The following is a 26,125-nucleotide window of genomic DNA, read 5'->3' on the forward strand; positions in this document are numbered from 1 at the left end:
TACCTGTAGCAACTTAAAGAAATATGCATGCATAACATTGAAACTTTTATTCTCTTTTAAATGTTTTTTTTAAAATGATAAAATCTGACATTAGGTCATTTAGCTTGTCAACATTGGAACAATGTGCCATGCCAGTCAACAGTTGAGGTGCTGTAACCATCTCAAGAGAATAAGGTGAATTAATAGTAGCAGGACAAGATATAGCCTACTTCTTCTCAAGGCCCACTCCAAAATACACACATTACACTTTAAAATCTCAAATGTGGAAAAAATATACATTTGGCAAAACTGACATACATTTTTGTGCAAGAGCAACCATTGAAACAGGGGAAAGCTCTGAAGACCAACAATATTAATCCTCCATTTTCATGGAAGCCCATTGTGAACAATTGAAAGACAGAAATTGAAAACTCCAATGGACCATTGATCAAAAGATTAAGTCTAGTCAGGGTTCTGTTCTTCCGAGTCTAGGGTCAGAGTCTGGGGTCAGGCTCCAGTCGTTGGTGGGCCTACAGAGCTCACTGGTCCACGTCTCAGCCTCACATCACCATGGAAAGCAGATGCAACCCAGCAGGATACACCATGATCGAATGCAGTCGGCGGCAGTCTGGTTGTAAAAAGCCTGTGTTCGGGCCAAGTTGGTCCTTAGAAGCGCTTGGGTGCAAGGTGGGGTAAAGTTCAGAAAGGGTAATACTCATGGTCGTCGCTTAGGTCGTCGTCATCATCGTCGAGCAAGTCGTCCAGGAGGTTCATTGCAATTACATAATCGAGTAACTGCAGGCTGTCCAAATCATCCAGACTCACTGCATGACGCTGATAAGAGAGGGAGGGGAACATGAGAAAAGCTTAAAGGGGCACGCCACGATTTCTGATATTCAGGCCAAAATGTCTTCTATTCCCCCACTGGAATAGATCATGCCAGATTGTCTAAGCCCGCAGGTGCCAAAAAGGCACAGCAAAACTCCTTATGCATCTAATGCCACAGTGAAGGCTTTGACAAACAGTCTGGTATGATGTACCATAGTGGAAGAATGTTAAAATTGTGTTTACCTGAACATCAAAAACAATAGAAAGCCCCCCCTTTAATACCAGGGAAAATGGAGGCAGATTTTTCTAGGGTGGTGTGTGCGTGTGTGTGTACCCAACAATCCCTCACCGAACGCGTTGAACGACGCCGGCGTGGAGCAGGACAATAGCCAGGAGGCAGCTCATGCCGATAGAGGCACTCTCTCTTGAAAGGACAACAGCCTTGCCGCATGAAAAAACCACATCTTCTTTTACTGGAAGAGATGGAACAAAACGGTGATGATGTAACACGACACCACCGGAAAACAGCTCAATCTGGCATCACACCCAGCAGACTGCCATGCTCACCTGCATTTCTCTTTAAAGGATGCAATCAGAGTTTCCTTTGGCTGTCCTTCCACCCAATATTTACTGGGAACATAAAACGCAGACTTCACCCGGCACTGTGGGCAACCCCTAAGATGGACACAAACATTAGACTGCTTTCAGCCAGAGGACAAAAAGAGACATTCCTCCTACTAAGAAAGGGCAAACCATTGTAAAGCACTTTGGATAAAAGCGCTATAAGTGCAGTCCAATAAAACAAAACAAGTCCTGTTCACTACAAACACTTACTTGATGACATCCTCCTGGAAGTTTTTGGTCTTCCTCCAGGTGATGATGCATCCCAAACAGAACGGGTGATTGCAGCTGGGCAGGATGCCGAAGCGTCGCTCCTCCTCGCTGGTCTTCTCGTACACCTTGTCCATGCAGATGCCGCAGGTCACGTCTTTGCTCTGGACGTAAGCCTCCGTCTCCCTCTGCCTCTGCTCAGCAGGGGCGGCTGCACCCGCCTGCGATTCGGAGGTCTCATCCTAGATGTGGGGGGGGGGACACACAAGTTCCAGATTGTGTACCATGCCGCATTCCTTGGGATCACAATGCTGTTGCGTCATGAGACAGCACAGGGGGTAGAAGTTCCATTTCCATAATGTAACACACCTCTTGTTGGCTCTCGAATGCCGTGCCTGCTTGAGCCAACGAGGGACCGGAGGAAATCGATCGAGCCGAAGTCTCAAGATTCTGTCGAGCTGATTCAGAGTAACAGAGAGGAGACAGAAGAACAATCTTATGCTTCATGAAATGCTACAAACGCTGACAATTAGGCTTATTGACACCGATAGTTACCCTGCTGTGGGGGCGAAGCAGTCTCTGCCGCCTCTTCCTCGGCAATGTTCGTGGTCACATGTTCAAAGCCGTGCGGCAGGCCGGGCATATGGGTCAGCGTGGAGTCAGAGCCCCAGCGGTACTGGCTGATGAACCCGTGGGCCTGGGGGAGAGAGGGGGCAGATCCTCTGCGCTCCGTCGGTGGATAGTAGAGCCCATTGCTATGGGCCACGGGCGCTGAACCCCTTCTACCTGCTGCTGAGGATGCCTCGCCATGAGACTGGAGGACATGCAGATATCTGGAGCATAGGACAAGGGGAATAACATAAGATTAGTCCAACTATGACAGTGCAAGTTGCATCTAGATGGGAGGATGAGAGACAACTATTATGTATTTGCTAGGCTTACCTGCAACTCTCCCCAAACCAGCATCCACCTTTCTGGAAGTACCTGCATATTTGAGTTGATGGCACCGCCGGCCACTCATGTAGAAAATGACACCTAGGACCGAAACTGCAGGAGCCATTAATGAACTGCCTGAAAGAAATGAACAGATGCAAAACATCACTGCAGGCTACAGATATAGGCTACAGTTGCAAGATATCATTTCCAAAGCTTACTTTTGACATGTGCACAGGTAGTAACATCAATCAATCAATCAATTAATGAGGGAAGAAGTTGGGTCATGCACTCCCTTGCTTGCACTTTACGGCAGTAAAGTCAAGTTTAAAAACATTAGTAAAACAGAAAGAGAATCCTCGCAGCAGGAAGTTGCATCTAACGGGTTTCCAGCTGGCATAGTAACGACTTTACAAAAACTTACAAAAATATTTTCCGGTACCAAAGTAGCAATAAAAGTCTAATTCAATACTTATTAAATGTAAAGTTAACGTATATCGTACAATATGCTCAAAACCATACCCTTTGTCCCAAAAGCGGATGTAAACATTAGGAGCAAAGTTTTTTTTCCCCTGGGTGACTAGCCTACTCTAGCTAGGAAGTGTTTGAATACAATACCTGCAAATACCGCCACTAACAAACACATCTTTGGAAGGTTTTCTGTATGGAAACCCAAACTGTTCCATCCTTTGTCCACCAGTTTAGTCAGTCGTAGACTACTTGAGTTGTCAAGTTAAGACCAAACAAACAGTTAAGCCTTGCTACGTCACACCCCATGCAAATCCGACACCTCGTGCTCCAGCGATGCTGCCATGGTTAGAAACTAGACTCCCCTTCTACCATGGACCACACTTCCTCCAAACCTGCTCCAAACTAGACTCCTCTTCTACCAGGGACCAGACTAACTTCAAACCTGCTTAAACTTGGGTTTATATATAAAATCTAGTGTTGCAGCCCTTCTACCATGGACCACACTTCCTCCAAACCTGCTCCAAACTTTGGTTTATATATAAAATCTAGTGTTGCAGCCCAGCTTGTAGATCAGACCCGATGCATGAATCACCCACAGCAAGTCAGCAGGCGTCCTGTGCTTCTATAAGGCTGATGTACATTTATTTTCCTCGAATAAATCAGGTGATCATGCTGGGTGGAAGACCATCTTATCACTTTACTTTCTCTTTGATCTTTCTTTCCAACTGACACTTGTTACAATGTCCCGTGCTCTTTGAAGGCTTGTGGCAGGTTTAGAAATGTTTCAAATAAGTCATTAGATGCCTACCTACAAATGGCACCACTGCGAACAAATGAATCTACTCTTGTCGTGTCCATCCTGCTTTCTGGGCATTACTTGACAAGCAGTCCCAGAAGCTCGCTAAATAGGATGAAGGCGTCTCCAGACCAACCAGCCATTAGGAGAATGAACCAATCATCACCAGCCCGGTCCGTCTCTTCCCCCTCAAGCATGGCTCCCAATTAATCCAAAGTTGTTTCATATGATTTGTTATCAAACGTCACAGCAACTCTGTAGCTCTTCTGTGTGTAATTTAGTTTACACGGCTAAACTTAAGGCATGACACCAAATTTAAAAAGTAGGCTGCATTACTTCTGGAATGACTGATACGATTATTGATTTAGGCTATATTTAGACCCCATGTTTAGACCCCCTTTTGTTAGGGGTTTTTATTTTTTCATAGATAATGACCAATGGAAAAGTATAATATCTATTCCATAAACTAATGAAATACTGATATATAAATCTAGCTGTGCACCTAAGGAGCCATGCTATAATAGAGGTCGTTTTTTTGTCCCTCCTTATGGACAATTCACATGAACACATTCTATCTTTTTTACGATGCCTGTTCCATTAACAACTAAAGTCTTAGTGCCTGTGGTAGAGAGAGGAACCCTCATCAAAATCTAGGGGAAACAGATGTGGAGAAGCTGGATAAAAATCCTGATAAAACAGACCCTCAAAAGGTCAAACAGACGGGACACAAATATTAATTTGAAACTTTCTCATTGAGCATTCCGAGTAACAAATCCAGAAAATGAAACTCAGCACATGTGGAGTGCAGCTCTTCAAATGGATATGAAATGAAAAACATCGCACAGCACAGTTTCTAAGAACAGATCTTTTATAAAGGCTGGAGCTCTGTGTTCTATACCTGCATATCGTCCTGACACCTTACAAGGCCTGTGATGTTATAAATACAAGATGTTAATCTTTCATATCATACCGTCTGAATAAAATGATACAGCTGTTGTCTGGACTAGTAAAACATACATTATATAATATACAGTTAGTATACACTCAGGTCTCAGTGAAGGACCTGACTTGGGCTGCTGGTTATTCATCACTTGGTACAGAATAAAAAATAAAAAAACAGCTTTCAATGCACGTTCATAAATAACTGAATATTATGAACAGTCATTTCTGCATTGTGACTCTGGTTTTCACAGTCTTTAAACGTACAGTTAATTGATTCAACTCATTCGGGTCTGAGAAAGTATTCTAGTTACGCTAGTATTGCACAAATGAAAGTATTATTGAGAGCTCTACATTACTAGAGCTGTTCACTCTCCCTTCTAGCAGTAGAAAAAAGCTAGTGTTTCTGGGTTGTTCATATTTAGCTACAATAGCAGCCTGAGAAGGTGAAAACCATTAGACAAAAGGAAATTGAAAATCTATCTATCCCTATAAAAAGGCTTTCTTTCCTCAACAGTAAAACTCCTAACACTCTGGTAAAACAACTCGCGGTACTCCTGGAGTGTTAGCTGCGTGAACATTTTCTAAAATGATTTGGCAATACTGGTAGATGCATTTAAGACCATGACTATTCGCTAGCCCTGGCTCCAGAAATGCATGTGCTTAAGCCAACCATTTCCATATATGCATATATGCATCCATAATAACAGTGTCATACCTAGTTAGCTAAAGTACCATCAGTTCTGGAGCCCAGACACTAATACGCAGCATTGCCTAAATATCAAAAACCATGGAATGCCCCTTTAAGCTGTGGTGGGAATGTCCATCCCAAAGAGTGTTTGATTTGACTTTGTAGAGTTAGCTTTACCGTATAACTACAGTATTAAAACCTTTGGGCTCAGTCGCCCACCTCGTAAATTCTATACCCACGTAGAAAGCAGCGCTTAAAATACAAGCGCCGCATAAATACTGTATATACAAGATGGATGTCCATGAATATACACATCACTTCATTTTGTGAGCAGATTCTAACTAGCAGTCTATAAAGAACAGTCTGTGTCGGGCGGAAGACTAGTACATGTCTTTGTAGATCTCCTGCAGGAGCGGGTGCAGAGAGGTCTCCGACTCAGTCTTTTTGATCTTCTGGACCAGGAGGGCGTTCTCCGTGACCAGCTGTCGCAGGTCGGCCATCTTCTGTAGCAGCTTGGGAAAGAGGTAGAGGGAGTCGGAGTGGTTGGCCTGGAGATGCTGGTCCAGCGCCTGGAGGATGCTGTCCTGGCTCTGCTCAACCTGCTTCACATTCATCAGCCCTGGTCTGTCTGGTGGAGAGAGGGGACAGCTCAGGGTTACCATCTCCTAGAATAGATACATTCAAATTAAATGGTAAATGGTAAATGGACTGCACTTATATAGCGCTTTTCCATTCTCGACTATTCTTTTAATTATTATAATAAATCTATAACACTCCGCACAACCTATCTGAGGACAGTGGACTATTCTATGGCCGATCAAAACCATATAGTCTTTTTAAAGCTTGAACGGAAAGGCACAATCCACGGTAAGATTTCTCATATAATCCACTATGGCTGCTTGGTGTTGCATGTTCTAAGGTCCCTTGACGTTTCAGTAAAGCAGTTGTCTGAGCTTTGTGGACCAGCACTCCCTGTCACCTGTCTCACCTCCACACAGAATAATGGCCGCCACAAACAGAGCCAGGTCGCTGTCGTCCAGCTCCAGAGCGTTGAACTTGACGGCAAACTCAAACTTGGGCTCCATGATCTCGCTGAAGGGCTTCCGTAAGCTGCGCAGGAACTCCCGGGTGACGAAGCCTTTGCCATTGGCCACCAGCAGCCCGTCTTTGTTCATGAGGGAGGGGAGCATCGCGAAGATGGCCTCGTGAACGCCGTACTTCAGCAGAGTGACCTGGGGGGAGAATATAGTTCATATCAGGATCAAGAACCACCACGCTAATGAACCACCACGCTAATGAACCACCACGTTAATGAACCACCACGCTAATGAACCACCACGCTAATGAACCACCACGCTAATGAACCACCATGCTAATGAACCACCACGCTAATGAACCACCACGCTAATGAACCACCATGCTAATGAACCACCATGCTAATGAACCACCCATGCTAATAAACCACCATGCTAATGAACCACCATGCTAATGAACCACCACGCTAATGAACCACCATGCTAATGAACCACCATGCTAATGAACCACCACGCTAATGAACCACCATGCTAATGAACCACGACGCTAATGAACCACGACGCTAATGAACCACCATGCTAATGAACCACCATGCTAATGAACCACCTTGCTAATGAACCACCATGCTAATGAACCACCATGCTAATGAACCACCATGCTAATGAACCACCATGCTAATGAACCACCATGCTAATGAACCACCATGCTAATGTAGCCAGACTGAAATGAGTGAACTATCACATTTAGATTTTTTTTTTTTTACATTTAATTTTATATGACCTTTTATGTTTCTTGCACTTTGTCTTGATGCTTTTAATGTCTCATGTAAAGCACTTTAAATTTCAGCACTTTGTTGCTGAAATGTGCTCTACAAATAAACTTGCCTTGCCTTTAGATACACAATAATAAATCAGAGAGATATTATACATGCCTACTATTGGTAACAATTGCTAAACTACAGGAAACATGCCACTTATGACATAAAGGCCTCTAATGTTTGGTGCATTGTCAGGTGGACTCCAGCTCATACCTGATCATTGAGGAAGAGGTCCACAAAGCCAGGGATGCTCTTGGCGAACTCGGTGAGCTCTCGCACGGTCTCCACCGTGGTGCACTGGCAGCGGTAGAACACATGGACTCCGATCTCCTTGGTCAACGGGGCGCCCGGAACCAACTGGTTCCACACCAGACCGCTCTCCGCCTGCCACAGGGTGTCCACGTCATGGATCACAAACGGCTGGAACCCAAGAGAGAACGCGTCCGTCTTTAACAGCGGCCTCAACTCGAAATCTTGACTGATCTACTAACTTTTAATACTCTTAACTGAGGAATCAGTATCCTAACTTTATACAAATATGGAAAATGATCAAAATGACAAAACGATGGTTATAGACGATGAATATGGCTCAGATCACGAAGCTATCATATCAACACTTCCCAAGTGGATTAGGAGTATAAAGCCCAATTTATGCTTCGTCGCTCGACACTTTTAAAACCGTCGCTCGACACTTTTGACGTCATGGACGACACTTTTTGTGGGGGAAAAAAAAGTGTCGCTGAGGGCTGTCGTGCACCAACGTTTTTTTCTAATGTCGCTGACTCCGTCACAAATTGTCGCTCAAGTGTGATTGGATAGCTGGATAGAAAGCTTGTGCGTTGCCATGGATATGCTTGTTCCACAGCCTTGTTTTAGTTTTGTCTGTCATTTGACGTTTGTCTGTCATGGAAGGAGTAGAGGAACGTCTCTCCCAGCTTGTGAGGAGATATCTCCATCTATACCATTCATCCCTGCCCCTTCAGAGATGCCCAAGTACTGCGGGAAAGAATGAAAACAACACACAATGAAAACCGCTCTCTGAATAACCTCTTTACCTCAGATTAAACTCTTTCCCTCAGAAAGCCGCTTCTCTCAGAATGACAACAAACGCGCAACAGAATGACAAGGCTGATTGTTTCCATAGAGACGACGCGAAGTGTCGCCTGAAGCATAAATGCAACACTTCGAGCGACACTTTTATTTTGTGAAACGACATTTGTCGAGCGAAACTTTTCAAGAAGCATAAATTAGGCTCAAGTCCTAAGGACCAGAAAAAAACTTCTTTTCCCTGACATGGGCTCAGAGTAGAGAGAATTCAGAGGACGTACGGAGGATCCGCTGGTCTTGCCCGTCAGGATGCTGCGGGCCTTCTTCTTGGTCATGTTGAGGTTCTTCAGGTAGGCGGTGTTGACCTGCTTGGCCAGGGTCTTCAGGTCAGAGCTCCCGGGGGTGTGCAGATCCTGCTCCTCGGCAATCAGCCCGGCCACCAGCTTCTTCTTCTCCGCCTCGGGCATGCGTCCGTACCTGATAGCTGGGTACACAAACGGTAAATGGTAAATGGACTGCACTTATATAGCGCTTTTCCCCCTTAGCGGCACTCAAAGCGCTTTACAATGGCCTCTCATTCACCCATTCACACACACATTCACACACCAATGGCGGTAGCTGCCATGCAAGGTGCTAACCTGCTCATTGGGAGCAATTTGGGGTTGGGTGTCTTGCTCAAGGACACTTCGACATGTGGACAGTTGGAGCTGGGATTCGAACCACTGACCCTTCGATCACTGAACGACCCGCTCTACCAACTGAGCTACAGCCGCCCCACAAGGTGGTCACTATCAGTACTGGGCCTGCTACTAAACCAAACAATATTGTATTTTATTAATTTTTTACTCTGTGAAATCGCAAATGAGGGCTTAGTCACTCTCAATGTATTTTCCGAGCCTAAATAAAGGCTTTTATTAATTATGAATGAATGAATGAATATCACAACAGGCCTCATCACAGCAGAAACATCACGACAGGATGTAACCTTTATTTACCAGGCAAATTTGCAGCAATGGCCTCTGAATTAAAAAAACATCCAAATTCGTTATGATACTATACTATAATATAATAAATCACAAAAATATAGATTTTAGGGTAATGAATGTGTAATACTAGCTGGGTCAGTCAGGTCCAAGGCCCTCACCATCGTGGGACATGCCCAGGTTAACTATCTAATACTAGCTGGGTCAGTCAGGTCCGAGGCCCTCACCATCGTGGGACATGCCCAGGTTGAGGGTAATAAATGTGTAATACTAGCTGGGTCAGTCAGGTCCAAGGCCCTCACCATCGTGGGACATGCCCAGGTTAACTATCTCATACTAGCTGGGTCAGTCAGGTCCAAGGCCCTCACCATCGTGGGACATGCCCAGGTTCAGGCACTTCTGGAAGCGGCAGAACTGGCACTTGTTGCGATTCTTCTTCAGAATCTTGCAGGTGCGCACGCAGCGGTCGTAATCCAGCTTCATCCGGATGGTTCGCCGGAAAAAGCCCTGCGTCGTATACGCATGGACACACACACACACAAACACACACACACACACACACACACACACACAGAGGGCACCGTCATGCTTGTTTCAGTTGATATTATTTGGTTTTGATATTATTATATATTGATGATATTATTATTATTATTATTATATTATTGTTGATATTATTAGTTTTTCTCCATTGTATACACACAAAAATATAGCTATGCACACAATTCTGAAAACCTGGAAGCCATGTATCATCAACAGGACTCCAGACTGCTAAACTCTCAGCACAATTCCATTGTTTTCTCTCAAACAGACATTCCAAATCACATTTTTGCACAAGTGAGTCTCAGCACAAATCGCTTAAATCATTTGACACACTTTGTTCACCTGGAAAACCACGGCCTTCAAAATGCCACACCTTTGTATCCTATTCTGATACAATATGGCGATGCAATATTTACGTATATGATATATTCACAGCATTGTATGACTATATGGCAAGTCTTTATAGTTTATCAACAATTAGATCCATAAATATTTGAACATTGACAATTTTCAGCATTTTGGCTCTGTACACCACCACAATGGATTTGAAATGAAACATGCAGAGTGCTTCAAGTGGAGACTTTCAGCTTTAATTTGAGGGCATTTACATCCAAATCAGGTGAACGGTGTAGGAATTACAACACATTTTATATTTTATAGGTGGTACATCCCTTTTTAAGGGACCAAAAGTAATTGGACAAACTAACAATCATAAATCAAATTGTCATTTTTAATATTTTATTTAATATTTGTTTGCAAATCCTTTGCAGTCATGACAACCTGAAGTCTGGAACCCAAGGACATCACCAGACGCTGGTCTTCGCCCCTGGTCATGCTCTGCCAGGCCTCTACTGAAACAGTCTTCAGTTCCTACTTGTTCTTTGGACGGTTTCCCTTCAGTTTTGTCTTCAGCAAGTGAAATGCATGCTCAATTGGATTCAGGTCAGATGATTGACTTGGCTATTGCAGAACATTCCACTTCTCTGCCTTGAAAAACTCTTTGGTTGCTTTCGCAGTATGCTTCGGGTCATTGTCCATCTGCACTGTGAAGCGCTATCCAAAGGTTTTTGGCTGAATATTAGCAGATAATTTTGCCCGAAACACTTCACATTTCATGCTGCTGCTTTTGTTAGCATTCACATTAGCAAAGGGAACCGGTTCTATTGGCAGCCATACATGCCGATGCCATAACACTACTATCATCATGCTTCACTGATGAGATGGTGCTTTGGATCATGAGCAGTTTCTTCCCTTCTCCATACTCTTCTGTTCACATCATTCTGATACAAGTTGATCGTTGTCTCATCTGTCCATAGGATGTTGTTCCAGAACTGCACAGGCTTTTTAGATGTGTTTTGGCAAACTCTAATCTGGTCTCCCTGTTTTTGAAGCTCACCAATGGTTTCCATCTTGTGGTATTTACAGCTCTGTATTTACTCTGGTCAAGTCTTGATTGTTGACTTTGACACGGATACGCCTACCTTCTGTTCTTCATCTGGCCAACTGTTGTGAAAGGGTCTTTCTTCTTCACCAGGGAAATAATTATTCAGCCATCGACCACAGTTGTTTTCCATGATCTTCCAGGTCTTTTGGCGTTGCTGAGCTCACCAGTGCGTTCTTTCTTTTTAAGAATGTACCAAACAGTTGATTTGACCACACCTAATGTGTTTGCCATCTCTCTGATATCTTTGTTTTGATTCTTCTGCCTAATGATGACTTGCTTCATATATTTCATATTGAGAGTTGACAGCAGCAGATTCCAAATGTAAGTACAGGTACCTTACATGAACTCTAGACCTTTTATCTGCTCCTTGTAAATGAAATAACGAGGGAATGACACACACTTGACCACGGAACGGCTGAGCAGGCAATTGTCCAATTACTTTTGGTCCCTTAAAAGGGGGGGGGTATAAAGTTGTTACACCATTCATCTGACTTGGATGTAAATACCCTAAAATTAAAGCTGAATGTCAGTACTTAGAGTACATATTGAATGTTCCTTTTCAAATCAATTGTGGTGGTGTACAGCCAGAATGATGAAAATGGTGTCAATGTCTAAATATTTATGGAACTCACTGTACAATAAAATTGCAAACTATTTTGGGCCCCAAAAAAAACAAACCTAAAGAAAAAGGATAAAAATGTGTCTATACTTGAATAAGTATCATGGACTAATGATACAAATGAAACATGTATAAAGAGTATTTTGATGGCAGTGTTTTAAATCACATCACACCAGTGTTATAGATGTTCTATAAGAGATAGTCATGTGATAGCTGTGTGTATTATTTTGGTGGAAAGAATCCGTTTTGAGAAGATGAGAACATGGTTTTGAGGGCAGCTGGAGTCGAGTTTTGACAAAATGATTAACTCTTTTCAGTTTTATGTTTAGAGTTGTGAAAAATTTCACAAAAACCTCACAAAATTTCACAAAAATTTCACAAAAAACTCAAAGGTCAACCATGTCCAGTGAGGTCATTAGACATGTTCGCCCTTTGACGTTGCCCTTTCACCCGGGCTGCGATGGCGACCTCTCACCTTGCAGCCCTCGCAGGCGTGCACGCCGTAGTGGAACCCCGAGGCTCTGTCCCCGCAGACTTTGCACTCCATGTTGATCCCGGCGCCGCCACCGCCGTCGCGATCCAGGCGCAGCTGCTCGGACAGCGAAGGGGACGAGGTGTGAGACAGGTCTGTGGAGAGACGGGGGACAGAACGAGGTGTGAGACAGGTCTGGGGAGAGACGGGGGACAGAACGAGGTGTGAGACAGGTCTGGGGAGAGACGGGGGACAGAACGAGGTGTGAGACAGGTCTGGGGAGAGACGGGGGACAGAACGAGGTGTGAGACAGGTCTGGGGAGAGAGACGGGGACAGAACACCCTGATTCCCGTGTTCCGATCTCAGCGTGGGTTCCGGAACTCTTCGTTCGCGAGGGTTCCGGAACTCTTCGTTCACTAACAGCCTTAATAGGTGCGTTTACATGGACCGTTTGAATCGGTTTCAAATAGGTTTGGAAGACCAAACCGATTTAAAATATGTCATATAAACACCTCAATCCGACTGAAATGCCCCAACCCGATTGAAATTCCAATCGCTTTCAAGGAGGTAGTTTAAACCTTTTCGAAACCGTTTGGTCCGTCATGTATACTACCTTGAAACGGATTGATGCTGCGTACTGCGTTCTTTTTGCGCATGCTCAAGACTTGACTAATAAAGGAACGCTCGACAGTTCCGTAGTCAGCTGTTTGTAACCATCGTAACGCAATCACTCACGGCTGCGTGCGCGTTCGAAACATTTGTTTCGTTGGCGCATGTAAACATCCAACCCGTTTACTTTGTATCCCATGTATACGCTCAAGCTGAACTCTTCAACCAGATTGAAATCAACCAGATTGAAAAATATTTGTCATGTAAACGCACCTAATGAATCTCCCTCGTATTGTTTTGTTGTTGTTTACCTGTGTAGTTGCTGGCCGCTGCTGGACTGCCCTGTGTGCTGTGAGTGCTGCTCCCATCCTGCCCCGGTCTCCTCTCTTCCTCTCGGTCTCCATTCTGCTGGCCCCCAGCCCAGCCTCTAGAGGCCGGGGACCCCACCGGCCCCCTGTCCTCCCCGTCCTCCTCCCTGCGCCCGGCCCCCTGCATGTCAGCCCCCACACCATGGTCTGAGGCCTCCACCTCCGGGGCTTTCCACCCGATGGCAGCTTTATCCTGGGGAGGGGTTGTGCCACTAGGGGGCGCTGTGCCGGGGTCGTCTGGTACAGACTCAGTCACTCCCTCGGTGGGCTCTGGAACGGGCTGCTCAGACCCATCCATGGCTTTTGATAAGGCTGCTAGAGCTCCTCCCCCTCTGTCATGATGCTGCCATGGCTCCCCTGTGAAAAGTGGAGAGTGATAAGCGGGCTATTCAAAATAATACTTCATATTGTGTGTGTGTATGTGTGTACGTGTGTGTATGTGTGTGTGTGTGAGTGTGTGTATGTGTGTGTGTATGTGTGTGTGTGTGTGTGTATGGAATTCAGAGAACCGGATAAACGGGTTGAATCAGTCCATTACCACCAAAACTCTAGGTAAGTAACAGAATATACCCTACACATCTCACACACACACACACACATTTCCTTAGCTCCCTGACATCACACACACACTTCCTTAGCTCCCTATCACACACACACACACACACACACACACACACAGATGTCCCCCCAAACGTAGCGTTCGCTGTAGCGTTGGACATGAGTGACCTTGATGTTGTCCTTCAGATTACAGTGCAGAACTGGACCACATGTGTCACCGGAGAATCAGATAAACAGCAGGGCTACTAATGCTCCAGACCGTGCTAGTTCTGTGTCGGGGGGGATTAGAGAACAGAGACCCAGTGCTCTGCAAATGGAGCAATCTAGGACGGGTCTCAGAGAACAGAGAGGGGTCAACCAGAGTACTACACTCGGGGCGGCTGTAGCTCAGTTGGTAGAGTGGGTCGTTCAACGATCGAAAGGGTCAGTGGTTCGAATCCCAGCTCCGACTGTCCACATGCAAAGTGTCCTTGAGCAAGACACCTAACCCCAAATTGCTTCGAATGAGCAGGTTAGCACCTTGCATGGCAGCTACCACCATTGGTGTGTGAATGTGTGTGAATGGGTGAATGAGAGGCCATTGTAAAGCGCTTTGAGTGCCGCTAAGGTGGAAAAGCGCTATATAAGTGCAGTCCATTTACCATGTACTTGTTGAGCTACTCTCTGAATTGTTTTGGCCCTCAAAAAGCAAATTCCTGACGTGACAATAGTTAGAACCCCCAGGGTAAAATGGCGGTGTGAAGCAGACAGATCAAAAATCCCTTATAATCTGTGGATGTAGGCCCACCACTGAGCTATCTGCTCCATTATAAATCTGTGGATTTTGGTCCACCCATGACCATGATCTGAATCCCTTAATGGGGGTCACTGGGAGGTTGGTGATGACTTTTCCTTGACTGGCACACTTGTGCTGTGCAAAGTCAATGGCATTTGGTGTCCTTATCCGCATCTGTTTGGAGAATAGAGTTAAAACAGTAGCATTGGGTAGGCTACTCACCGGGAAGTACACCCAGCAGTAAAAACCGAGCTCATAGACACACCTATTAGAATTATTTGATCTACCCCAACTCCCCAAGGCAAAGTAATCCGACCTAGATTCAGAGAACAGGCTGTAAGGTTAGATTAACCTCACAACGGGCCAGGACTGTTCAGACTTGTCAGACAGCTCTAGGTAGACATCACTGCTAACCCGTCATGCTGGTTCTCACACTATTCCTCCCTTTTTGAGTCACTCTGAAAGAGTTTTAATTATACATGGAGGACGACTCAGGGCTTGAAACACAAACACATAAACCACTCCAATTAAGCTACAACAAATATTGATATTAACAAGTCAGAAAATGCATAAAATACTAGTGCTAGACTAAAACTTCGATAAATGTCTTTCTATCTATCTATCTATCTATCTATCTATCTAGATTGCCTACACATATACTTGCAACAACAACAACAACAAAAACAACACAAATACTGTATGTGATGGACAGAGAGACGTTAGCATGCTAGCTAGTAGCACAGGATGTCCTACCCACTGAGCAAAGACACGTCTAACATACGTCTTTTAGACGTCTTTCTTGTCTTTTTCGGACGTCCAAAGACATCCAATTAGGAGCCAGAATGAATGTTTTTTTAGTCGTTCAGATATTGAACCTGTTCTGCACGTCCACAGACGTCTTAGAGGGGTCCAAGCCAGACGTGTGAATATTGAGGGGTCCAGCAGACGAACACACGGGGTTCTGGACCGACGGACGTTATTAAGACGTGATCTGAACGTCTCCCTGACGTTGCGTGTTTGCTGGGTAGCTTAACAACCCCCCCCCCCCCCCCCAGAGAGAGACCACCCCCCCAGAGAGAGACCCCCCCCCCCCCCAGAGAGAGCCCCCCCCCCCCAGAGAGAGCCCCCCCCCCAGAGAGAGACCGACCCCCCAGAGAGAGACCACCCCCCCCAGAGAGAGACCACCCCCCCAGAGAGAGCCCCCCCCCCCAGAGAGAGACCACCCCCCCAGAGAGAGACCCCCCCCCCAGAGAGACCACCCCCCCAGAGAGAGACCCCCCCCCCCCAAAAGAGAGACCACCCCCCCAGAGAGAGACCCCCCCCCCAGAGAGAGACCACCCCCCCGAGAGAGACCACCCCCCCAGAGAGAGACCACCCCCCCAGAGAGAGCCACCCCCCCCAGAGAGAGCCACCCCCCCCAGAGAGAGCCCCCCCCCCCCAGAGAGAGACCACCCCCCCAGAGAGAGCCACCCCCCCCAGAGAGAGCCACCCCCCCCCAGAGAGAGCCCCCCCCCCCCCAGAGAGAGACCCCCCCCAGAGAGAGACCCCCCCCCAGAGAGAGACCACCCCCCCAGAGAGAGACCACCCCCCCAGAGAGACCCCCCCCCCCCAGAGAGAGACCCCCCCCCAGAGAGAGACCACCCCCCCAGAGAGAGACCACCCCCCCAGAGAGAGACCCCCCCCCCACCAGAGCCCCCCCCCCCAGAGAGAGACCCCCCCCCCCAGAGAGAGGCCCGAGTGGCTCTAACTCTGAAGCAAACAACATTGATGATGGAATGTAGCATTCTGGCCAGCTAGCATGCTAGCTAAACAAGCCACCTAGCTAGCTCTAGCTAGTTAGCACCACCAATCATTTACCACACAACTCACGATAGCACTAGCTAGCACTTAGCACTAGCTAGTCAACGTTATAGGAATTGGTTATTAACTTACCTCGTCGTGTCCATCTCGTCCTGCTCAAACCATGGACGATGCTAAGCTAACGCTAGCTTAGCTAAATCACAACTAGTAACTGTAGCTTCTTGCGAATAGCTGCATGTAGCTAGCTGGTGTTAGCAAGCTTTCTGTAGCTTAGATCTTAGCTCAGGGGGAGACTTAATGCACAGTGCTGGAGAGGGTAAACTGATAAGCTAGCCTGGAAAGTAGCCTCAGCACAACCCGGTTATCTAGACAGCTACGTGTGCAGATCAACCACTTCTCACCAGACTCTCGGCTCACTTCACTTTCAAGCAAGTTGTCTTGGCTGATGACAGCTTTGGTGAAGAGCGCCCCCTGCCTTCACATGGTATATGACACACGCCCACGAAAATGTATATAATTACATGACCTTTTATTGGCTACAGGGCAATGACACACGAACACACACGCACAGACACGCACAAACACACACACACACACAGACACACACGCACGCACAGACACACACGCACAGACACGCACACACGCACACACACACACACGCACAGACACGCACAAACACACACACACACACACACACACGTTCAGTGATGGAATGCGTCCTCTACATTTGACCCCTCCCAGCTGTCCTCCTCCAGGGTTGTGGCTAGATGGGGTACAGCTATGGCCCATGTAGAAATCTAGTTCCCATAAATGCACAGACCCTAAACCCAACCCTATACCTATAAGCCTATCCTTTACCCTAAACCTTACCTTAACCCTAATTTAACCTTCGGGAGGGGGTGTATGGTTTGACCATGGCCTGGAGGTAGGAGGGGGCTGTTCCTTTCATTGCTCTGTAGGCTAGCGCCAGAGTTTTAAACTGGATGCGAGCCGCTACAGGGAGCCAGTGTAGAGAACGGAGAAGGGAAGTTGTGTGGGAGAACTTGGGGTGGTTGAACACCAGGCGAGCAGCAGCTTTCTGGACAAGTTCCAGGGGTTTAATGGCTGACGCCGGGGCCCCAGCAAGGAGGGAGTTGCAGTAGTCCAGGCAGGAGATGACCAGGGCCTGGATGAGTACCTGCGCCGTTTCATCAGCGAGGAAAGGGCGAATCTTCCTGATGTTGTAGAGCATGAATCTGCAGGAGCGTGGGACGGATGTGATATGTGCGGAGAACGACAGTTGGTCATCCAGGGTCACACCCAGATTCCCTGCAGTCCGAGTCGGGGTCACCACTTTGTCTTCAATGGTGAAGGCCAGGTCCCGGTGTGGGCAGCCCTTCCCCGGGAGGAACAGCAGCTCAGTCTTGTCCAGATTGAGCTTGAGGTGATGTATCGTCATCCACTCTGAGATATCAGCCAAGCACCCAGCTATGCATGCCTCCACTTGTGTATCAGGGGCGCTGTTCTGTCCAACCATTCAGAAATGGCACGCCCTCAGTAATCTTCATTGGCTCATAATGGCTTTTTTATTTACATTTTCAAACTTTTGCCGACATGGAACTTTAGATATTGGTCCCTAGATCGGAAAATCTACATAACCGGAAGTTATGGTTTCTTGAGGCAAATTAGTTCCTCATGAGGAGACCCATATATTATACACAGTTTCATGACTAGGTTAAAAGGAGCATGAGATATGCCTCTTCAAAGTTCACAGTTTCAATCGATTGCTATAGCGCCCCCCTTTGGCCAATCAGTGTAAAATCCGGTCCATGGCATCTTGACATTACCCTCTTCCACTGTGCAAAGTTTCGTAAAAATCGACCAGTCGGGGCTGAAAAAGCACACAATTACTATAGGGTTCCTCGCACCTTGGCCCCCTAAATAAAAATGGTTGAACCATGATACAGTACTATCAATGCAGCAATGATAGGACCAGGCCAGGTCGAGCCTGGCTTATGTGCGAGGCTGGCTTGTTTCTGTTCAGGACTGGTAGGACAGAAGCTAGTCCTGCCACTGAAATAACTGTGAACTGAAATGACACGAAATAATGTCTGATAAATTAAGATAGGTCTTGTCGCCTGGACACATCAGTTACATTTTTACATATCTTCTATAACATCCAGTGACAAACACAAATGACAAATCACAATGCTCATATTTATTAAAATGCTTTGAATTATATTAATTATAACTGGATCCACTCAGGAATCTGGGAGTGGGACCGAGAACAGGAGGAGCAGAAAACAAAACACAGAGTTGCACACACAGAGAAACATAACAGTAAGCACAAGTCTAGTATATCAATGGGACTAATTGGTCACTTAATTGGTCACCCAGTTTCTGCAATCAGTTTGACACAGTTAATTCATCTGTAAAACAGACTGTACATTTCCTTAAAAAAAACAAAAAATGTTTTGTTCTCATGGGATCTCTCCCGTCCGTCTGAAAAAAGGGGTCAGAGAGGAGAGGAAGAAAGGGCATGGCTAAAGTTAGGAATCAAACAGGTTCGTCCTCAACCAGGGATCGAACCCTGATCTCCCACATGGGAGTCAGAAGCTTAATCCACTTCACTACCGAGGAACTTGAAGATGCGGAATGTCATAGTGTTCTTGTTCCTATGGAATCTCTCCCGTACTTCCAAAAAAAGAGGAAAGGAGATCGAAAGGAGGGAGGGAGAGGGGTGGAAAGGCCGAAAGTAAACGTAGGAATAAACCCACAGGTTAGCAGAGGGTGTGGGTATGGTTTCCCAAAATCGCCCCCACCGGGGCCGATGCTTTCACCGCCACTCTACTTGTGCAGTGGAGATCGGCGGGTTGATTTTGGTTTCCTTCTTTATTTTGGTGTGCTGAGACTTCTGCCTCTTGTGGTAGAAGAGGAATGCAGGTCAACATCCAACGGAGTAAGGGAGGGAGGGAGTGACAACCCGACAAACGCTATCTATGGTGCGCTGGCTTATAGCCACGCACAAAAACATCCATAATGACCAATGAGTTCACACACCCACAAACAGGTTATACAACTCCAGTTTAGTTATTTACTCCTTTACAATACATACTAAAAGGCAACTATTCACTTTGACCTCCATGTTGCATAGTTAGGGCATGTGACCTGGAGTATTTACATGTGGGTTTACTGGCAACGGGAACAGGAAATACAAAGACCACAGAAGCTGTAAGTATTGTTACAAATCTTTGGCATATAATGAAATATTGGTAAAATACTATTAGGCATGGGTTGCTGCCTTCTTTTTCTTAAAAAAAAGGATTCACTCTTGACCTAATTTCTCATAGCCTACTTTCAGTCAAAATGCATGTAAAAGAAATAATGAAATCAAATTTAGAAAGTAAACAAGCTCAAACCAATGAGCCTAATGAATTTCCTCTACCTATAGATATTCCACTTCAGATTACCTTTCTCCTCATGTGTTGATAAGAACACTTCCTGTTAGTTTCGCAAAATCAGAGATCATGTTTTAAGCATCTGTTCTCTTGTATTTCTGCGAGGGGAGTCTTCTCAAAGGCTCTCTTATGTGAGAGATGTTTGGGGATGTTAGAGCTTTCTTAGTCTCAGTGCCTCAGACAGGGAGACCAGAGCTGACCCTGCTGGTAGGGAGACCAGAGCTGACCCTGCTGGTAGGGAGACCAGAGCTGACCCTGCTGGTAGGGAGACCAGAGCTGACCCTGCTGGTAGGGAGACCAGAGCTGACCCTGCTGGTAGGGAGACCAGAGCTGACCCTGCTGGTAGGGAGACCAGAGCTGACCCTGCTGGTAGGGAGACCAGAGCTGACCCTGCTGGTAGGGAGACCAGAGCTGACCCTGCTGGTAGGGACACCAGAGCTGACCCTGCTGGTAGGGACACCAGAGCTGACCCTGCTGGTAGGGAGACCAGAGCTGACCCTGCTGGTAGGGAGACCAGAACTGACCCTGCTGGTAGGGAGACCAGAGCTGACCCTGCTGGTAGGGAGACCAGAGCTGACCCTGCTGGTAGGGAGACCAGAGCTGACCCTGCTGGTAGGGAGACCAGAGCTGACCCTGCTGGTAGGGAGACCAGAGCTGACCCTGCTGGTAGGGAGACCAGAGCTGACCCTGCTGGTAGGAAGACCAGAGCTGACCCTGATGGTAGGGAGACCAGAGCTGACCCTGCTGGTAGGGAGACCAGAGCTGACCCTGCTGGTAGGGACACCAGAGCTGACCCTGCTGGTAGGGAGACCAGAGCTGACCCTGCTGGTAGGGAGACCAGAGCTGACCCTGCTGGTAGGGAGACCAGAGCTGACCCTGCTGGTAGGGAGACCAGAGCTGACCCTGCTGGTAGGGAGACCAGAGCTGACCCTGCTGGTAGGGAGACCAGAGCTGACCCTGCTGGTAGGGAGACCAGAGCTGACCCTGCTGCAGAGGTTTTCAGTCAGTCAGTAGCTGTTAGAGGAGGTGAGTTGTCTCTGTGGAGAAGTCTTAATTCAAAAGTGGTGGTAGAGGTAACTTTACACCGCTGGGGACATGTGTGCTATCTCCTTACAAATCTGTCATTTTCTGCTACCGCTAATCCACAATGCTCAAGCGTACACACACCACCTTCAAGTTGTAGTCATACCCTCTCAATGGCCGGGTTTCCCGAACGAGTTAAGAACTCAAAAGTACTTCTTAACTCCCATACAAAGGGTTGCTTAAGAAGGGTTCCTTAAGAAGGTTCTTAATCAGGAAACCCGGCCAATGTCTGTGTCCCATTTTCCCTCAGAAAACCCCAAAGGGGAGACGCCACCGGTGACGCCACGCTCAAGCGGTGTCCATGTCACCGTTGGAGGCCTGGGAGAGCCGTTTGTCCGTTTGGCACGCGGACCCGCTGTTGACGTTCTCTTTGCTCTCGTCGTCAGACTCGTCGGACCGCTGTCTCAGACGGAGGCCTGGATCTCTCTGGGAAGGGATCTGGAAACTGGAGAACGAACCAAACGAAGGTCTCTTCTCTGCAAATCAGCACCAACAAGAGGAAACAAGAACACCAAACGTGAGATGGTCCCTGAACAGGAAGTTGAAGCGGTGGATGTCGGCCACCTGGTATCCAGGGGTTGCCTGTAGTGACTTAAACGTTAAAAGTATCAGGTGTACAGTAGGGGGGGGGGGGAGTAGCACACTTCCATGCTGTAAATATCATTTTACAGGAAGTGAGTCTACTGAAATTGGGTTATAGTAACACCGACAGCTTAAATCACTGAGAGAAAGAAATGCTTGATAAAGTGACCTAATTATAAAAGATTCACAAGGTCCCTAGTGGCCCAGGTGGGAGTGACGATAGAAATATGATGTAAAGATATACATCTTTAGATGTGTGTGTGTGTGTGTGTGTGTGTGTGTGTGTGTGTGTGTGTGTGTGAGACACATACCTCCTGGCCCAATGGGACGCATCAATCGGTTCATCTGAACATTCCAGTGTTTGACGTTGGTGCTGGCTTGCCGGAGCTTCCTTTGGGCGGCCTGAACATGAAAATACCGTTAATATTTATAACGAAATACTACAACATTTAATGAGTGGCATCTGACTGTTCATGACAACATCCTCCGGCTAAAAATGTAGAATATCACACAGTGCACACTAATAACATATAGCTCATATTACCCCAGTTCCATTACATAAATAAGACATATACCATACTCTTATAGGCTATATCACGTATAGGCCTATTATGAATATACAGTAGCTGTGTTCGGAATTGCTCCCTATTCACTATATAGTGCACTATATAGGACGTCTGCCATTTTGTTTGTAGTGTCCGAATTCTCCACGGAATTTTCGTCCCCTCTATAGTCCACTATTTATTACCCACAATTCACCTTGATTTTCAGGGAACAGTGCATGTACCCTACATTTTCTCCGTTCCCTAGGTAGTTCACTACATGGTGAACCCCATATAGGGAATAGGGAGTGAGGGAACGAGGGAGCGAACACAGCTAGTGTGTGATTATAGTAGATTGTTGTGTGGATGCTCACCACCACGTCCTGGTCCACTCGGTGCCGGTTAGCGCGGACGTCCTCCAGCTGTTTCTGGGCCTCCTCCAGCTCCCGGGACTTGCTCTCCATCTCCTGCCTGAGCTCCTGCTTCTCCCTCTGGGTCCGGAGGATGTACTCCTCCTGCTGCTCCCGCAGGGCCATCAGGGCCTTCATCTTGTCCTCCTCTTCCTCCAGCAGGCTGCACGGAGGGAGAAGATCAGCGGTTGTTTTGACAACTTCCTCTGTTAATGACTCTACTTCCTCAGGAACCTCAACCTTGCGACAACCAGCTTCTCTAATGAGCTGACTGTATCTGCAAGGTGCACACATGATGAGCTCTGCGCTCAAATGCATGTTGTACCTGTAAACAGGTGTTTTTTTCACTGTGATGATTCATAGACTCTAAGTATTCTACTGGTGAGAACAATCTAGATTCGTTTTTATCAACCTGGCAGCTCCAGTCATTAGTGAGCTGTTGTCATGCATTTTTAATCTCTCCATTGCGTCAGGTATAGTTCCTCAGGTTGCCAGGTGGCCCTGTCACTCCGAGGCCCCTGCGGTCAATCGTCACGGTCACGGCTCTTCTCTGTCCTGGCCCCGCAGTGGTGGAACCAACTGCCCTCTGACGTCAGGACAGCAGAGTCGCTGCCCATCTTTCACCACAGGCTCAAAACTCACCTCTTCAAGAAGTACTACAACGATCCTCCCTCCTAAGCACTTATTGTATTTTATTGTATTATATTGTATTGCACTGTACTTTAGATTGCTATTCTTGCACTTTGCCTTCAGCACTAGATGATGCTCTTAGACACTTGTTTTAGAAAGGAGATGCACTTGTGAGTTCTGGTGAGTAGTAGAACATTGGCTTTTCCTACGTTAAATGCAATTATTGTTAGTGGCTTTGGATAAAAGCGTCTGCTAAATGACTGTAATGTAATGTAATGTAATGTAATGTAATGGAATGGAATGTAAAAAGTCTGGGGCCAATCGCTTTACTGGTCTAAGGCGGGTCTGGGGTGAGTTGCATCCGCCGGATGACAGACAGGATCTGAATCTGTGTGTGTGTGTGTGTGTGTGTGTGTGTGTGTGTGTCTATGTGTGTGTGCGCGTGTGTGAGAGAGAGAGTCTGCATGTGGTCAGTTCTGAGTGTGAGTGTGTGTGTGTGTGTGCGTGTGCATTTGTGTGCGTGTGTGTGTGTGTGTGTGTGTGTGTGTGTGTGTGAGTGTGTTTGTGTGCGTGTGTGTGTGTATGCGTCTATGTGTGTGTGTGCGTGTGTGTGTGTGTGTGCGTCTATGTGTGTGTGTGCGTGTGTGTGTGTGTGTGTGTCTGTGCGTCTATGTGTGTGTGTGTGTGTGCGTGTGTGTGTGTGTGTGTGCGTCTATGTGTGTGTGTGCGCGTGTGTTTGTGTGCGTCTATGTGTGTGTGTGTGCGTGTATGTGCGTGTGCGTATGTGTGCATGTGTGTGCGTCTATGTGCGTGCGCGCGTGTTCCTAGCCTGCGTAGCTCCGCCCCTACCCAGCCTGTGCGCAGCGGAAGGCCTCCTCGTCCAATCGGGCTCTGATCTCCTGCTGCAGCGCCTCCTCCAGACGCTTCTGCATCTCCTCCAGCTCCCGGATCCTCTTCCTCTGCCTCTCCGCCTCCTCCTCCTTCAGGGCCATCTCCACCTGCATGCTGGCCCGCGCCTGGGGGGGGGAGGGGGCGGGGGCGGGGGGGGGGGGGGGGGGGACCACACACAGCAGGGAACATGTAGAACCGGCGTACCCCAACCACTCTCTCCTCATCGACCACTCTCACCCTCCCCTCCCCTCCTCTCCGTCCCCACCTCACTCACCCCCCACCCCCCCTCCCCTCTCACCTCCTCGGCCTCCCTCAACCTCCCCTCCCCTCCCCCCCCCCCTCCCCCCTGTCCCCACCTCTCTCAACCCCCCTGTCCCCACTCTCCCCTCATTGACCTCCCTCACCCTCCCCTTCCCGCCCTCACCCCAACCCCCCCCCCCTCCCCCCCCTCCCCTCTCACCTCCTCGGCGTCGCGTAGCTGGATCTCCAGGCCCTGCTGGAGCTCCTCATGCTGCTTGCGCCTCCTCTCCTCGTCCTGCTCCAGCAGGGCCTGGGCCTGCCTCTGCGCCTCCTTCAGGAGCTCCAGCTCCGCCAGCTTGCGCTCCCTCTCCTCCTGCAGGGCGCGCAGGCGCTGCAGCTCCTCCTCCTTGGCCAGCTGCCGGCGCTCCCTGTGCTCCCTCTGCTCCCTCCTCTTCATCTTCAGGTCCTTGTGGAGCGAGGTCTTCCCCTCCACGTGGAGTCGGATGGCCGTCTGGATGGCTGTGGGGCGCAGAGCGTAGATATGAACACCAGATGACTCGGAATGGATTGAGCGGCGCAAAATACGGCCGCCATATTGGTCCGGTACCGCTGTCACGTGACAAGCGCTCTCCTCAGCAGTTTCAGTCAGTAAAAGTAACCCTGCATCAAGAGATAACTCTAGAAGATAAGTAGAAACAAATATTTTTGTCTTTGAACTGGTACGCGCCTTTACCCATGAGCCAACGGGGCACAGAGAAGGGCTTCTGATGTCATACAGCTGTACTTGACTGTACTTGATCGATACTGTGGTAAATATATACTACAAAGTACCCGCCCCCCCCCCCCCCCAAAATAACCCTCTTCCTTATTCTAGCGCTGTGACTAGTGCTGTTCTATAAGGCTTTGGTCATGATGGCTGGGATGTACAGGCGCTTCACTGACTCTTGACAAAATGTACTTATTATAAGTCGTTTTGGATGAAAGTCTTTCCTGAATGACCAGCAAGTAAATGTGAATATAATACAATATGCTTACTGCGTGACCAGTGATATTGTTAGTGATATTGTTACTGGTTGTGGTATCATAGATTGAAGGGATTGATATACTGAAATCAAGAGGCGTGGTCCAGAACACACCTGTGGTCCACTCCTGCCTCTGCTTGGTGTCCGAGGCGCTCATCTCGTAGCTCTTGGAGATTGTTTTCAGACAGAACATGCACCTCTTCCCATCCCGGTCTGGTAGAACCTGACGAACAGAACATCTAGTTTGCATGTGCATTTAGACAAAGACACGTTACTGAACGGGCCCAGGCCCAGGGGCCCAAGAGCTCAGGGGCCCTTTGCATTTCTTGTGACATAGTCAAAAGGCTTAGTCATTCATTCAATAACAGAGCCTCAGAAATCCTTCTGAAAAACTGAAGTAATAGCCTCAACATTCACTTTGAAGACGTCACAAGAAAGAAACCATCATGATACCTGTAGCTTTTAAGTGAGTGTTTATAGTACTTTAGAGGGGCTGAGTACTCAATATGGGCCCTTCAACTGTTTTGGGGAGAAATCCAAAAAGCAGGTCCTCCCCACAGAGTTGAGGTCCCTCGAGTCAAGACCGAGCTGAATAAAGCTGCTTTTATTGTGAGTTTTCTCAAATCATCTGCAAATTTGGATGCCGTGTCATTGGGCAAATTAAAAATTTCGGCTAGGGGGGGGGGCTTTACGTGTCGGTACCCAGGGGCCCATCATTTCATAACCCATCTATGCATTTAGAATATATACAG

General features: G+C 47.4%; 3 protein-coding genes across 3 annotated transcripts in view; all 3 read right to left on the bottom strand.

The window, feature by feature from the left end:
* Positions 1 to 227: 227 nt before the first annotated feature.
* Positions 228 to 3,294, bottom strand: mkrn4 (makorin, ring finger protein, 4). The gene is made up of 8 exons (XM_084461902.1): positions 3,190 to 3,294; positions 2,581 to 2,709; positions 2,194 to 2,471; positions 2,008 to 2,096; positions 1,642 to 1,880; positions 1,375 to 1,482; positions 1,157 to 1,280; positions 228 to 813 (listed from the first exon to the last, which is right to left on the bottom strand). Exons 1-8 carry the CDS (start codon positions 3,255 to 3,257, stop codon positions 679 to 681), a joined length of 1,170 nt encoding a protein of 389 aa, XP_084318028.1. The 5' UTR covers positions 3,258 to 3,294; the 3' UTR covers positions 228 to 678.
* Positions 3,295 to 4,813: 1,519 nt separating this feature from the next.
* Positions 4,814 to 13,701, bottom strand: ppardb (peroxisome proliferator-activated receptor delta b; the record flags this gene model as incomplete). Its single annotated transcript, XM_084461903.1, has 7 exons — positions 4,814 to 6,096; positions 6,457 to 6,700; positions 7,534 to 7,740; positions 8,649 to 8,851; positions 9,719 to 9,857; positions 12,429 to 12,700; positions 13,347 to 13,701. 7 exons carry the CDS (start codon positions 13,699 to 13,701, stop codon positions 5,849 to 5,851), a joined length of 1,668 nt encoding a protein of 555 aa, XP_084318029.1. The 3' UTR covers positions 4,814 to 5,848.
* Positions 13,702 to 20,141: 6,440 nt separating this feature from the next.
* LOC311329952 (differentially expressed in FDCP 6 homolog) overlaps positions 20,142 to 26,125 on the bottom strand; it is a gene marked incomplete at its 3' end in the record, with an annotated part of 10,397 nt that continues 4,413 nt past the window's right edge. Inside the window, exons 6-12 of the mRNA XM_084461904.1 lie at positions 25,488 to 25,596; positions 24,572 to 24,870; positions 24,070 to 24,236; positions 22,555 to 22,753; positions 21,950 to 22,040; positions 21,351 to 21,532; positions 20,142 to 20,957 (exon numbers count right to left, since the gene is read on the bottom strand). Of these exons, the coding sequence (XP_084318030.1) occupies positions 20,142 to 20,957; positions 21,351 to 21,532; positions 21,950 to 22,040; positions 22,555 to 22,753; positions 24,070 to 24,236; positions 24,572 to 24,870; positions 25,488 to 25,596 (1,863 nt within the window). The remainder of the gene's footprint in view (positions 20,958 to 21,350; positions 21,533 to 21,949; positions 22,041 to 22,554; positions 22,754 to 24,069; positions 24,237 to 24,571; positions 24,871 to 25,487; positions 25,597 to 26,125) is intronic.

The sequence above is a fragment of the Borostomias antarcticus genome (assembly GCF_949987555.1).
Source record: "Borostomias antarcticus genome assembly, chromosome: 3".
NCBI classification, from domain to species: Eukaryota; Metazoa; Chordata; class Actinopteri; order Stomiiformes; family Stomiidae; genus Borostomias; species Borostomias antarcticus.